General features: G+C 37.7%; 1 protein-coding gene across 12 annotated transcripts in view; it reads left to right on the top strand.

Annotated features, from left to right (window-relative positions):
* The window catches only part of EIF4G3 (eukaryotic translation initiation factor 4 gamma 3), a 321,219-nt gene that overhangs the window by 162,391 nt on the left and 143,195 nt on the right, over window positions 1-15,633 (top strand). For all 12 annotated transcript variants that reach the window (XM_045548492.1, XM_045548497.1, XM_045548500.1 and 9 more), the window contains 3 exons: window positions 3,101-3,280; window positions 3,835-3,949; window positions 13,420-13,517. In XM_045548492.1, coding sequence (XP_045404448.1) covers window positions 3,101-3,280; window positions 3,835-3,949; window positions 13,420-13,517 — 393 coding nt within the window. The remainder of the gene's footprint in view (window positions 1-3,100; window positions 3,281-3,834; window positions 3,950-13,419; window positions 13,518-15,633) is intronic.

Raw genomic sequence — 15,633 nt, forward strand, 5'->3', positions numbered from 1 at the left:
TACTGGGGAGGCTGAGGCAGAAGGATTGCTTGAGCCCAGGAGTTTGAGGTTGCTGTGAGCTAGACTGACGCCACGGCACTCTAGCCAGGGCAAAAGAGCAAGACTCTGTCTAAAAAAAAAAAAAAAAGTACATGCCTAGAACTTGTGTTTAAATTACAGATGGGGGACCTGCAGCAAATAATTTAATCTCCTTTTTCCTTAGTTTCTACATATGTCTGATGGCATGTTAATCACTTGCCTTAGAGGTTGGTTGTGAGAATGAGTTAATATATATGTAAACTGTTTAGGGTGGATGCCTGGTAGCTAGTAAGTGTTGTATAAAGCTTTACTGTTGTTATTTAATGTGCCTGTGTAAATACATTTCTCCCTAGCTTCAAAGTTGAAATCTTAGTATATGAAAATTACTGTATGTCAGTGTAACAACAAATTTTGTGTTTTACTGGCTCAGCTGTATGTTAATATTAGGAGTATCATTAGAAACACTGTTTCTGTTTCAAAAATCACTGAAGAAAAGTTTTATACTATTCAGAAACCTCCTTGAATGAGAGGTAACCTCAGTTAACTCTGGACAGGCTGCTTAAAAATCCCACCAGAACAGTTGGAAAATAGTGGTAGGAAAGAAAAGTCTTCACATATAGACTATTTAAAATTGTGGGAAAACTTTGCCTGTATCTATTTTTCTTACTTTACATAAGTTACTGGGTTAGTTTTCTCTCTTCTCCCTTCACCACCATATGACAGTATGTCTCTTCAGACAATATCTGAGTGCTTTGACATAATTTGATGGTAATATAGCCACAGTAGATTATCACCTGTGTCCATTTGATACTCTCCTTGTCTTGGCTGCCCTCTAGAGTTGATGGAGAAGGATCTTACAGTACTAGTCTTTGTAGCCACTGCATCTAACATCTAGTTAATGCTCAATAAGTTGAGCAGATGAATGATTCTCCTGTCCTTTAGGCGTGTAACATTTTTGTGGATCCTTATATATTAACCAGGTTATAAAAATGTTTTTTTATCCCTGAAATGTGTTTACAGTTCACATACATTGATGTACAATAGATTCTGTCTATTATGTAATTAAGCGAAGTAAGTCTAGTAATGGGAGGTTTACTGCTTCAGTGTTCTGTTTGCAGCTAACAAAAATTGTTGTGTCACCAAAACTGGTATAGTGGAGATAACTACTACAAGACTGTTGCTGTAGTTGTAGCCCCAGCTCAGGTTCCTATGTTATCAACTTTGCATCTAGTGCTTTCTTTTCTTGTCTATCAACTACTCTTTGTGGACTCCCGCATTGGATTCCCCCATTCACTCCATTCTCCTGCTATACCTGTCTGTTGCTTTTCTGTGACTTAATCTCTTTAGGGCTTTCTTTGCCCTGGGGTATGAAGGCTGAATGGAGATGAGCCTTGGGCATAGATCCCAATTTTCCCACTTGAGCAGAAGATGAGAGGTTACTTACACCATCTATGTGGGTAGCTTGATGCTTAAGAGTAGGATAGGATAAGACCTGAATGGGCCCAAAGGTCAAAGCTTGCCTTTATTTGGACTGGTAGCAACACTCACGTCTGGAATTGTGAGACAATTCAGGATATTTTGGAGCTAGACCATATTTTAAGATTCTCTGTTTTAGAGCTATAAGTGGCCTCTTACATGCCTGATTAGCTGAAAAGACCAAGTTTCTGTCATGAAGAGTATGATATGTATTGAAAAGATTAGTTATCTCTCAGGACTTTTGCAAACTTTAGAATAACAAATGACACTGTTATTAGTAAGTCTTATCTCCATTCAAGATGGAGAATAGATCATAAAGATGCTAAATAATGCCGAATCATATAATGGGGTCTTCATGAGAGGCAAGAATAAGAATCTGTAGTCCCAACTGTACTTTTACCACCAAGCAGACATCTCATTTCACACTGCTATAACTTGTGGCTACTGTTAGAAGATTTTTTTTGCCATGGGATTTATTTATTTTCAATTAAATGTAATTCTTTGATTCTATGTGTGCTTGAATTCTCAAGTGGAGACTTGTCATTCTGATTTTCTAGTTGTCTTTCTTCTCCTATTTACTACTCAATAGAAAGATATTTTTGTTGAGCTGCATGCTATATCTACCCCTTCCAACTGATCTGTAAGCTTTTCCATTGGCTTTCTTTCTGTTTCCTGCTGCTTTCTTGCTTCATAATTGAAGGGAGGATTCAGACCCATCCAGGTAACAAACTACTGGTTCTGCATGGCCTCTTTATTACTCTTTCCTTATTATTATTACAAGGAGATTGATTGCTGATGAATTGGTACATTCACACTAGAAACTTACTATTGGTATATTGTTTCAAAGCTTTTTTTTTTTTTTTCAAACCGGCAGTGAGAACATAAATAACTACAGAAAGGGGTTGCTATTTGGGAGATTTGATCCCTGCTCATTCTAGACCATTCTTAGGCCTGTCTCAGTTCTCTACTTTTATTGCAAACTGTTCTAGAAAGCAAAATTGGGTTCAGTTTAGTATGGAATTGTGCCAACTTTTTGAAAAATAAGGCTTAGTTCAGCATGTGACAACCCTGCAGATGGTTTTCGTTTAACTTGACCTTGATGCCTTGGATGAAAAATTTTATGTTCAGAGAGATTTCTTGCTCTTCTAAGTATTTAATAAATTACTTGTGGTAGTTTTTTAGGGGACTATTTTTAATTTTTAATGAGTTGATAATGAGCCACCTACTTTTTATGAAAGAGCCAATACTTTTATACAACAGAAAAACTTTTAGAAAGACACTAGCTATCCCTTTTGTTCTATTTCATTATACATTTTAAAATTATTATTAAATATTTATGGTACAGGATTTTAAAATAGGTGAGACTTAGTTGAGATTTCCCTACTATTTTCAAATGTGTGATGACATTGATCAGAACTTGACCTAGAATGATGTATTTTTTGGGAAGCCAGCCATAGGTAATTTATTCTCTTTTCATGAATATTATATTTATAATTCAAGTTGATCAGGCTTTTGTTAGTGGGAAAAAAGGAGAAAGCTCAAGATAGTACAATTTATATATTCCCCTTTGTAAAAAAAAAAAAAAATTTCTTTCTGCCCTTCCCAGTTTTTCCAGAGGCCTCAGATACAGCCTCCTAGAGCTACCATCCCAAACAGCAGTCCTTCCATTCGTCCTGGTGCACAGACACCCACTGCAGTGTATCAGGCCAATCAGCACATCATGATGGTTAACCATCTGCCCATGCCGTACCCAGTACCCCAGGGTCCTCAGTACTGTATACCACAGGTAAGTAACCCTTGGCCTGGGTGGCTTAGCAATAGAGTCGGAATTAGCCCAGATTCTCATCAGAAGGAGCTGGGGGGAGAGTGGGTCCTTGGTGATGTGTGAACTGTTTTGTTGGTTTTAAGTCTAGCCATTTTGTCATTTTCCATAATGTATGGAGATATTTCTATATCTCTTTATTTAAAATTTTCTAAGATGACAGAGAAGTTGTTTTCATTTCCTAGCTTTCCCCCATCCTTTCCCCACAACCAGCTTCTATAAACCGGATTCAGTAATTATCCTGTTCCTGTGATACCATTTAATGTAATTGAAAACTACTGGCCTGATATCATTTTACAGTGAGCTGATGTCTGCCTGTGCACTGATTCGCTGTATGGCTTTACCCAAGATGAACCTTTTTCTTTATCTTCATTGCATCTTGATAGCAAGCAGCATTTTAGACGTGTTTAATACAGTGGCTTTTCCTTATTTAAACGTTCTCTTACCCAGAGAACTTTATTTTTGGTAGTAAGCTACCTTTATAATACTTATAAATGTCTATACTTTCTTTTTTCTAGTACCGTCATAGTGGCCCTCCTTATGTTGGGCCCCCACAACAGTATCCAGTTCAACCACCGGGGCCAGGTCCTTTTTATCCCGGACCAGGACCTGGGGACTTCCCCAATGCTTATGGTAAGTAGGAAAAAAAGCAATTTTTGTTAGTTTATTGTGATTATTTAATTTTGTTGTTTGGTGGGTCAGTTTACACAATGAGATTTAGCGGTAGAAAGGATTTGTAAATAAAATGTTGCTATGGCACCGTCTTTAAAGCTACTTTTTTTTTTTTTTTTTAAAGAGATGAGATCTCCCTATATTACCCAGGCTGGCCTCGAACTCCTGGGCTCAAGCAGTCCTCCCACCTCAGCCTCCTGAGTACACGTAACCATGTCCAGCTTTGAAAGTTACTTTTTAGAGAGTGGTTTACATAGATAAAGTATTATAGAAATGTGTAATATTTAGTTAATGACAGATTCTGAAGGATCTGGTAATTCTGCTCTTTCAGCCTATGTGTCAGAGTTCTGATATCTGCTGCCAACTTGTTATTACCTAGAGTTTTACTGATAGCATAAATATACCTTATCTTCCTCCAATGATTTCTTTTTCTCCAAGCATTTACTTTACATCTTAGAGATTTTGTTAGTGTCTCTCTTTCCCACTAGAATGTAGTATCCACAGAGGGTGGGGATTTTTGGGTTTTTTTCACTGCTGTATCCTCAAGACTAGATAGTGACTTGCAGGCACTTGGAGAATATACGTGGGATAACTGAATATAACTCAGTGAACCTGTGGTTCCTTATCTGCAAATTATGGTAAGACCCATGCCAGGGAGAGGTTTTAAGGATCAGTTCAAATGGAAATAGCTTGAAAATTTAAGTGTTTTTAATTTTGAGAAAAAACCACCAAGCTTATATGTTGGCATGTGAGCTGATGCTGAACTGAGAAGTAATGAAAATTACTTATTTTATTCAACAGATTTCTACTGCATACTACACTTTGTTTATTCCTTAGAAAGTGAATTATAAGGGATAAAGTCATTAGATACTGGAAAAATTAAGCTTTAAGATTCAGTAAGTATTGATCTCTTCCACTGCCAGCAAAGCAAAGACATTAAATAATTTTAACTGGTTTAAGATGGTAATCTATCCATTATCCAATTTGCTAACATTGGGATTTAGTAGCTCAGTTAAGAACCTTTACAGCAGAACTGATTTGTATTAATATAGCCCAAGAGGCTGGGCATGGTGGCTCATGCCTATAATCCTAGCTCCTTAGGAGGCTGACGTAGGAAGATTATTTGAGGCCAGGAGTTCTAGACCAGCTTGAGCAACATAGCAAGACCTTGTCTGTGCGTAAAATTAAGAAAATTAGCTGGGTGTGGTATCGTGTGTCTGTAGTCCCAGCTACTTGGAAGGCTGAGGCCGGAGGATCACTTAAGCCCAGTAGTTTGAGGTTGCAGTGAGGTATGATGATGCCATTGTACTCTGGACCAGGCAATAGAGCAGGACCCTATTGCAAAAAAAAAAAAAAAAGGCCCAAGAAAGTTTTTCTTTGCTTGTGAACTTGTGAGGTAAATAGGCAAAGCAACCAAACATTATCTGGCTTTACTTAGAGAACAGAAATAACTTTCTGTTACCTTGGTCAGTATTGCCTTTTGTAACTGCCGTTTCAAAATGATACATACTAGTTTCCCCTTATCCTTGGAGAATACATTTTAGGACCCACAGTGGATACCTAAAATCATGGATAGGGATGAACCCTGTATGTACTATGTTTTTTGATCTGATAACCAACAGGGCTACTAAGTGACTAATGGGTAAGTAGCATATACAACGTGGATACACTAGACAAAGAGATGATTCATGCTCTGGGTGCAAGATTTAGTCATGCTACTCAGAATGGCTTGCCATTTAAAATTTATGAATTATTTATTTCTGGAATTTTTTTATGTAATATTTTTGGACCACGGTGGACCGCGGTTGACTGCAGGGAGCTGAAACCATGGAAAGCATAACCGTGCATGGGGGTGTACTATATTTTACAACCTCATTAAATGTCTCAAATATACATGTTTATTTAACTCACTTTTACTAAGCTGTATTATTACTATGAAATATTTTGAAAGCAACATATTACATATATGTTAGTTTTGAAGTTAAATGATAAATACCTATCACATATTTTTGGAGTTTTTTTGTTTGTTTGTGTGAGGTTTTTTTGAGACAGAGTCTTGCTTTGTTGCTCTAGGCTGAAGTGCAGTGATGTGTTTATAACTCACTGCAGCCTTGAACTCCTGGGCTCAAATGATTCTCCTGTCTCTGGAGTAGCTAGGACTACGGGTGCATGCCACCATACCTGGCTAATTTTGAAATTTATTTTGTAGAGACTGGGTCTTGCTGTGTTCCCAGGCTGGTCTCAAACTTCTGACCTCAAGTGATCCTCTGCCTCAACCACCCCAAGTGTTGTGATTACTTGTGTGAGCCACTTGTGCCTGGCTTCACTCAGTTTTTGACATAGACTATTGCTAGTGCTGTGGAAGTGTTTCTTATGTACCCACTTGAACTTAGCTTTAAGTCACAGTTCATGCAATTCTAGTGCCTTCGTATTGGTCCTTGTTATGAAAACTTAAATTCAAATAAAATTATCTTGAAGTGTAACATTGGCTGTTCTTATCTAGAATTTTTTTGAATAGAAAAACTGTAAGATGAGATTCTGAGATTTTCAGAGTATACATGCTAAAATTAACAGTATTTCTCTTTCAGTTCCATATTGGAATGCAATTGTGTCTTCTAATTTACAAATTCTTTTTTAAAGGTGTCTCACTGAATTCTAGGCTGCTGTTTACTTAGAAATTACGCAAATCACATTTTGACTCAGAAAATGTCATCATTAAAATTCTTAAGTCTGGCAGCTCTCCTTATTGCTCTTAATACTACTGCTGCAGTATGTATAGAAACAATGTAAATGAGTTTATTAGAAGGAAAATAATTTGTGGATTCAAATATACAATATTATATAGCATTTGGGCTTTATTTCGTTAGATATATATCATTTTTGTTCATTTTTGTAAAAAATGCAGTATGTTGAGGTGTAGTTGTACCTCAGGTATTATTGATGTCTATTTGCTTTGATAGATATTCTTTCTTCTCCAGTAAATTATTTTATTTTATTTTTTAATTAAAAAATTTTTTAAGAGACAGGATCTCTCTATGTTGTCCAGACTGGTCTTAACCTCCTGGCCTCAAGTGATCATCCTTCTCAGCCTTCTGAGCAGTTGGGATTGTAGGCATGAGCCATTGCACCTGGCTTTCCCCAGTAAATTTTGCAGCTCCATTAGCCGTGGAGTGGGCAGATTATCATCTATATTAAAACAGCATTTCCCTAGTTTCCTTAATATTAGAAAAATGATCTTAAGATATTTTATGGGTGCGGTGGCTCACGCCTGTAGTCCCAGCTTCTTGGGAGGCTGAGGCGGCGGGCGGATAGCTGTAGCTCGGCGGTTGGACACCAGCCCGAGCGCAGTGAGACCCCGTCTCCGTAAACAAAAAATCACAAAAAAGACCAAAAAAAAAAAAATACTCAAAAAAAAAAGATATTTTATTATGAAAGTAACCAAGTTAATCATAAAAATTCAAATAATATAAAGTACATAAAGTTGAAATAGTTTCTCTCCCTTCCCACCCTTTAAAGAAATAACATTTAATAGTTTGATATCTATTTTATTTATATTTAAACAATTTTTAACTCAAATGGGCATATACTATTTAAAATGTTCTAAAACTTCTGGGGTTTTTTTTTTGTTGTTCATCTCACAGTATGTTCATGGACATCTTTCATATCTATAGAATTTCTCTCATTTCTTTTAAAAGCTATGTACTATTCCATTTTTGAAATGAATCATAATTTATTTATCCAGTTCTCTATTGATGGAAGTTTAGATTATTTTCGTCATTTGGACAGATATTTTAGCTTTAAAGTTTGTTACTAGTTAATAGCCTTTTATCAAAATTAAAGTTCTGGTCCAATAGTTCTCCTCCATTATAGGTCCTTCAGCTATACTGTCTTAGGGCAGCTGTCCTGGTCTGTGGTCTAGAAGCCATAAATGAACATTTCCAGTCCTAGTCCTTCTTTTTGGAATCTCTCCTCTACCTTTCCACTCCCAATTCTTCATTTCCATCTGAACTAGATGCCTCCTCTTTCCTTTACCACCTCTCCTGTCCTAATCTTGGTTCAGGTTAGAGGTGGGTGTGGGGAATAGGATCATAATTATGTGTTCTGATGTAGAAATCCTCTGTTCTAGGGCAGAGGACCATCATCTGGCAGAACTGGCATGGAATGAATCCTGGGATTTGTTCCTTCTTGCCCTACTGCTTGAGTTTGTGAGTTGAGTGTTCTTTTCTCCAGAGTTCCTAGCTCTGCATTCTTACCTTTATGGTTCACTCCAGCATACTACCATTTTATTCCTGTACTCAGTTTAACTGTTGAATAATGATTGTCAAAGAATATTTTTATCTTCACTTAAGTTCTGTAACCAATATCATGGAATTCTGGTAAAGTATAATAATTCTTGCAGTGTTTCTACAGTTTTGAGGAAAAATAACTAATAATAGTGTTTGCTCAATGTAAAGTTTTCAGTGTTTTTCCCCATCAGTGTTTCTTAAACATTTTGGTGCTTGTTATTAAACATTAGAAAGATGCCTGAAGGAGACTGAAATTGTTTTCCAGGCAAACCTTGGGGAGTTATGGCTCAAGAGAGAAAATTTAGGTTTTGCTTAGTGGTGGTGGTAATGTTGGTAAAGAAAAGAAAATGATTGAGAATTTACAGTGGTAAAAGGTTCCATTCACCCTTGCCTCAAACCAGTATACTTCCCTTTTTTCTTACTCTACCATATCACTTCCCCCACCCCATTATCTTCTTTTCACTCTTTTCCTGAGTCTCTTTGGTTACTGGATATATCATTCAGCTCATAAGAGCTCAGGGAGTCCTTGTTCCGTGGTGTTATGTGGAGAGGCATTATTGTATTTGGTGATGTGGTTATATGCTGACATTATTATTGTCCTGGGTATACTATGGGATAAATTGATTTTTCTGTGCTGACCTGAATATTTAGCCAGTGTGTTTATCATTGTTTCTATGGACAATTCAAGGTTTTGAATGTTTTTTTTTAGAAGATGTACAATGTATAAGACATTATGTCAGGTATTTTGTGGAATACAGATGTAAGATATTCTTCTTGCCTTTCAGGATCTTATAATACATTTGTTTAATATTCGTGCTTGGGTTTTACCAATGAGAAGTTTTTTGTTTGTTTGTTTGTTTTGAGGTGGGATCTCACTCTCTTGCCTGGGCTAGAGTGCTGTGGTATCAGCCTAGCTCACAGCAACCTCAAACTCCTGGGCTCAAGTGATCCTCTTGCCTCAGCCTCCCTGGTAGCTGGGACTACAGGCAGGCGCCACCATGCCTGGCTAATTTTTTCTATTTTTAGTTGTTTGGCTAATTTCTTTCTATTTTTAGTAGAGATGGGGTCTCGCTGTTGCTCAAGCTGGTCTCGAACTCCTGAGGCTCAAGTGATCCTCCTGCCTCAGCCTCCCAGAGTGCTAGGATTACAGGTGTGAGCCACCGTGCCCGGCCTACCAATGAGAAGTTATCTAAATAAACAGCTATACTAGTGGTTCCCAGATCTTTCAATATCATAGGCAAATAAAATGAATAAAAATTAAAGTAAAAGGAAGGAGGAAACACACACGACTGTTACATTTTTAATTTTGCCAATAAGACCTTTAAAGAAAACTGCCATTTATTGTCAGTATCATTTCATATAGAAAGGATATTTTAACCAAAGAGTAGTACCAGAATAATTTCAAAATAGGAACAGTCCTCTATAAAAATTTCAAACTGGTAAACCTTTATATGTGTATATTTATTCCATGGTTATTATTGTCCAAATTTCGCCATACGTCATTGATGCTTTTTATATAGACTGGGGCTTCGGAACCACCAATCTATTAACTGGGATCAGCAAACTTTTTCTATAAAAGAGAAGGGCCAGATGGTAAATAGCTTAAGCTTTGCAGGTCCTGTGGTCTCTGTTGCAACTATTCAACTCTGCCATTGTAGTGTAAAAGCAGCCATAGACAGTAGATAACTATTGTACATGGGTGTCTTCCAATAAAATTTTATTTAAAAAATAAATGATGGTAGGCTGAGTTGGCTCTTAGACTGTAATTGACAGACCCCTGATTAGATAGACCTACTTCATTCCATGCATAAGAAACCCAAGGTCAGAGACATTAAGTAACTACCTTGCTTAATTGATAAATGGTATGTAAAAGTTGTTCACTTTTATTTTTTTTAAATAGAGACAGGGTCTGAACTTTGTCACCCAGGCTAAAGTGCAGTGGCCATAGCTCACTGTGACCTTGAACTCCTGGTCTCAAGCAATCCTCCTGAGTAGTTGGGACTAACAGGTGCATGCCACCATGCCCTGCTAATTTTTGTATTTTTTTTTAGAAACAAGATCTAGCTGTGTTGCTTAGGCTGGTCTCAAACTCCTGGGGTCAATCAAGCAACCTGTCCACCTCGGCCTTCTAAAATGCTAGGATTACAGGTGTGAGCCACCCCACCTGGCCCACATTTTTAATATAATTAAAAAAATGTTTCTTAAAATGTCCCTGACTATATATGATGTCAAATTCGTGTGTAAAAGAAAACCATTGTTTGGTAGCACAGATTTTCACTCTGCTGGGGCCCACAGTTAAGAAGACGACTTAATATTTTATTATTTGTGTTTAATCCTGCTATATTGAGATTATCCTATTCTGCCAGGTTTATTCAGCAGCTGTTTATTGGATGTATGTGATATGCCAGCTTCCTCATTCTTGTTGACTCAAAAATGTTTCATGAGAAGAATCTTTTTTACTTTTTTTTAAAGGAGATGGTTCACCTTTTGGATCTTATTTCCCTTACCTTGAAAAAAATCACAAGGTGAGCAAGATTATGTTGCTTATCAAGCAGCATTTGAAACCAATTTTCAGGGTTTGTTTTCTGAGTTAATTTCTTAGCTAATGACATAATAGGATACCACAGAATCCCTAATTTGAGCTCTGCTTTGACAATAGTTCACTCACTGCTAGAGGATGACTGAGATTTTTTGATCTCTTTACATTGAACTTACTGAAATCTTAGTTATGACCTCTGCTTAGGTCTTTTCCAAATCTGATTCACCAGATGCCTGATTGATACCTGCAGAATTCTGGTACTGCAAAACATACTGTTTCTAATGTATTTGTATGTGAAAATCATTATGGTAATGGTAGGGCTGTTGATGACGATTACAATAGAGCCAATATTATTTGACTGTTTACTTAGTACCAAGGATTTTACCTTTATTAACAACCTTCATACATATTTCTTTCCTTCTTGTTACTATGAATCAATTATCCATGCCCCTATGGAAGGCTAGTCCTTCATGTGTGTACTCTATACCATCCTGTACCCATTTGAGGCCATTACTCTGGCAGTTCTCTTCTGTCTTGCCCACCCCCCCTTTTTTTCCTTCTTCTGCTGGATTAGTGCCATCAGCATACAGCATACTATTTCATTCCCATGTTTTTAAAAAAGGTTTTTTCTGCCTCCACATTCTTATCCAGCTATAGCCCTATTTTTCTGCTTCCCTTTTACAGGAAAACTTAAAAAAAAAAAAAAAAAACACTAGTTATTTATACTGACTGTCTTCATTTTCTTTCTTCTCTTTCACTATTGAACCCACTTCAAATCACGGTGCATAGCATCCATCTCTCTGCCCAAATGGCTTTTGCCAGAGTCACCAGTGATTTTTACTTTGACAAATCTTAGTTGACCTCTCAGCACCATTTGACATAGCAGACTCGTTAACAATTTTCTTCAGTTTAATCAATGCCTTGGTTTTCCTTTTCATTTCCTTTGCTGGGTTTTTCCTCATATCTGTTATCACTAACAAAGATCGAATGCCCCAGGATTTAATCATTGGACTGCTTTTCTATGTGTACTTATTTCCTGAGTAATCCAGTCTTTTGGGTTAAATATTGTTCCTATTTCACTAATTTGAAAATGCATAAAATGCATAACTCTAGCTCATACCTATCCTCTGACTCCAGATTTGTATCTTTTTTTTTTTTTTTAATCTGCTTGATATCTCTATTTGAAGGTCTAATAACCATCTTAGACTTTACATGTCTAAAATTGAACTCTGGATTTTTTGCTTGTAATTCTATTCCTCCAGTTTTCCTCATCTTAGTAAATAGTGCCTCTATTCTTCCACTTCCTCAGGCAAAAAACCTTCATACTTTTGAGTCATCTTTCTCTCACACCAACATCCAGTTCATCAGCATACCTATAGGTTCTATCTTCAAAACATCAGGAGAAGGGATCAAATACTGGATATTTTTAAGGTAGAGCCTATAGATCTGACCCTTTCTCACTGCCTGTACTCTACGCACTCTGATTTGACAGGAATTGTAGCAATAGCCTAAGTTTTGAAAGTTAAAAATAGTTAATTGGGAGTATAAGGAGTGGGAAGAAGAAGATAATTTCAGGCAGATGGGCAGTATAGTCAAAGGCATCAACAAAGTTGAAGAGTTTGATGCAGTCAGGGAATAGGAGTTAGGAGTAAGTTATAGCTAGAGCAAAGGTGTGGGATTCAAAAATGGTAGAAAATGTAATTTGGAGCCTGGATTCTTAGTATCTGGATTTATCTTTTAGGCTACTTGTTCTCAGCCTTTTTCCAGCCAAGGTTAGGACATTGCTAATCCTTAATAGTAGCTCCCTATGGCAATGGTCCTCTGTAAGTAAGGAAAAGAATTAGACTACCCCCCAGTTCCCAAGATGATCAGATATATTCCCTCCTTTCCCTGATCAAACCCAAATACATACACAGACCCTTGTGTGAGAGTCACTGTTGCAGGTACTGGGCCCCAGAATATTTTTTAAAAGCAGTGCTATAGCATGGGTGTGTGGGTGTGTGTTTGTGTGTGTGTGTGTGTGTGTGTGTGTGTGTGTGTGTGTGTGTCCTGGACCCAAGCGATCCTCCTGCCTTACCCTCCTGAATAGCTGGGACTAAAGGCGCATGCCACCACATCTGGCTTACTGTGTTGTGGGTTGCGTTGTTTTGTTTTGTTTTGTTTTGTTTGAGATGGTGTCTTCTTCTGTCCCCCTGGCTGGAGTACAGTGACATGATCATAGCTTACTGTAGTCTTAAACTTTTGGGCTGAAGCAATCTTCCTGCCTCAGCCTCTTGAGTAGCTGGGACTACAGGTATGCACCACCATGCCCAGTTTGAGTTGTGTTTCAAAGATAGCTGGTATAAATCTGTAGGAGTTAGGTATCTAGTTGTTTTCATTTTGGATGTTTGTGAATATTTGAAGGCATCAAATATTTTGGGAATAATTTCTTGACCACTTTAGTAACTGGAGGATAGCTAGTAGGAAGAGATAATTAAGAAGAATATTTAGTGTTTTTGTTTTTAATCTTTTTTAAGGGATTGTCCAGAGACACAGTACCATTGATAGTCCTATAGTGTTTGACAAAATAACTGAGTGCCTCTTTCTGTTGTTTTCTAATTCTTTAGGAACGCCTTTTTACCCAAGTCAGCCAGTATATCAGTCAGCACCTATCATAGTGCCTACGCAGCAACAGCCCCCTCCAGCCAAGAGAGAGAAAAAAACTGTAAGAGATGTTTATTAGTTTTTCTTATTTTAAATTTGAAAGTCTGTTTACTTATCAAATAAGTTTACCGAATCATTATTTATCTCAGTTAATGAATGACTTTGCCATTTCTTTCTTCTTCCCTTATGTTCCTACCACAAGACCCGGAGGATTGGTATGAGTATATAACTAGAAGTTATACATACCATTTGCACAATATCAGACTCTACCGTTCACTGAGCTAGGTGTGCTACATGACGACATGCACTAAAGCTTTAGAACTGGGAGAGTCTAATGTACCAAGTTCTCACTCAGTGGGAGGAATTTGAGCTCAGTTCTCATATACTGACTCTTCTTTAACACCAGTCCTAATCAGCTTTCCATTTAACTACAAGCTGGCTGACAAAAGAAAGTAATAGCAAAAGAGGAAAAGGGCTAAAGTATTAAGGACAGGAAGAAAAATGCTTCCTTTGAAATACAAGGTCTGTACACAAAGTATCTAACCATGTAATATGAAAAATGGAGACATTTACTGAAGAAGATAGCAAGAAATATTGTACATAGGACAATGATGCCTCAGTCCCCTTCAAAGTATCTACCTTAGGACCTCACACAGTTCTTCCAGTGTCTCTTCCACTGTTCAAAACACTCTGCAGAATCCTGTGTTGGAATCGCCATCAGCTGCCTGTATTTTCCTGAATCTCATCAACAGTCTGAAATCTCTTCTCTTTTCAAAGGTGATTTTAGTTTTGGGAAAAGCCAGAAGACACAGGGCGACAAATCTGGGCTGTAGGGGGCCTGAGACACCTGGGTGATTTGATGTTTCGCCAAAAAACTCTGCACGAGAGGTGATACATGGGCAGGCGTGTTGTGATTAAGCTGCCAATCACCAGTTGTCCATAGCTGTGGCCATTTTCGTCACATTGCATCTCTCAACCAATGAAGAATATTGAGGTACTACTCTTTATTAATTGTTTGGCCTGGAGGAGCGTACTTGTGATGGACAACACCTTCCCCATCAGAAAAGACAGTTAACATGGTCTTGATCTTGCTGCAACTTTGGTGCGCCTTCTCTTGGTGTGGAGAACCAGGCAACTTCCTTTGGGATGACTGGGCCTTTGTTTCCAGATCATAGCCATAGACCCACGATTCATCTCCGGTTATGACCTTCTTGAGGAAATCTGGTTCATTAGTAGCAGTTTGGAACAAGTCATTAGCAAATGCAGCATGATGTTCCTTTTGCTCTGGTAGCAGAAGCTGTGAAACACATTTTGCCATGACGCATTTCATACCAAGAACCTGAGTCAAAACCTCGGACACAGTAGTTTTTGGAATCCCCAGATGAGCTTCTAGTTCTTGCACCATCAGTCGCTGATCTTTGTTGATTGCAACCCGTACACGTTCAACATTCTGAGATGTTCTGCTTGTTGCAGGCCTTCCAGAACATGGATCACTTTCAGCAGATTCTCATCCATCTTTGAAGCATTTGTGCCACACTTTTATTTATGCTATACTCTTTGTATCATCCCTGAAAGCCTTCTGAATCATCCGAATAGTTTCCGTGGAGGAATGTTCAACCTTAATGCAAAATTTGATACAGATTCGTTACTCACTCAGTCATGTTGAATGCGACGGCTGCATAGTGCAGATGCTCACTGAACAGCGTCTAGCACCCCACTGACTAGTACAGTGAAGTTATCATTGTTCACTCATGTGCATTACAGTCCACTCTCCTTGGCTGCCAGGTTACATCGATGTCACACAAACCGTTCTCGTTATGTTAACAATGGCTGGATACTTTCCGGATAGACCTTGTAGATTTATTTTAGAAAACAAAGTAGAATTTAGAAAATGTATTCTAATTGTTTTTAATAAGTTACAGAGGCTTTGTCTTTGTCTAATAAGGCAAGTCCAAGAGAATTAACAGTGTAGTAATATAAAATTTAAATTGGAGATCATTTTATAGAAGAGTGGCTTGTGATCTCTTATCCATCAAAACACACTGAAAGGGTGGTGTTTATAATCAAGGGAGACTCTTGCACACTTCCAGTCACACAGATAAGATAGGTGGGAGTGACTTGATAGCAATATTCTTAAAGTAGTCTAATTTAATTAAAATTAATGAGGTCCAAAACTA

The sequence above is a fragment of the Lemur catta genome, chromosome 3 (genome assembly GCF_020740605.2).
Source record: "Lemur catta isolate mLemCat1 chromosome 3, mLemCat1.pri, whole genome shotgun sequence".
Taxonomy (NCBI): Eukaryota; Metazoa; Chordata; class Mammalia; order Primates; family Lemuridae; genus Lemur; species Lemur catta.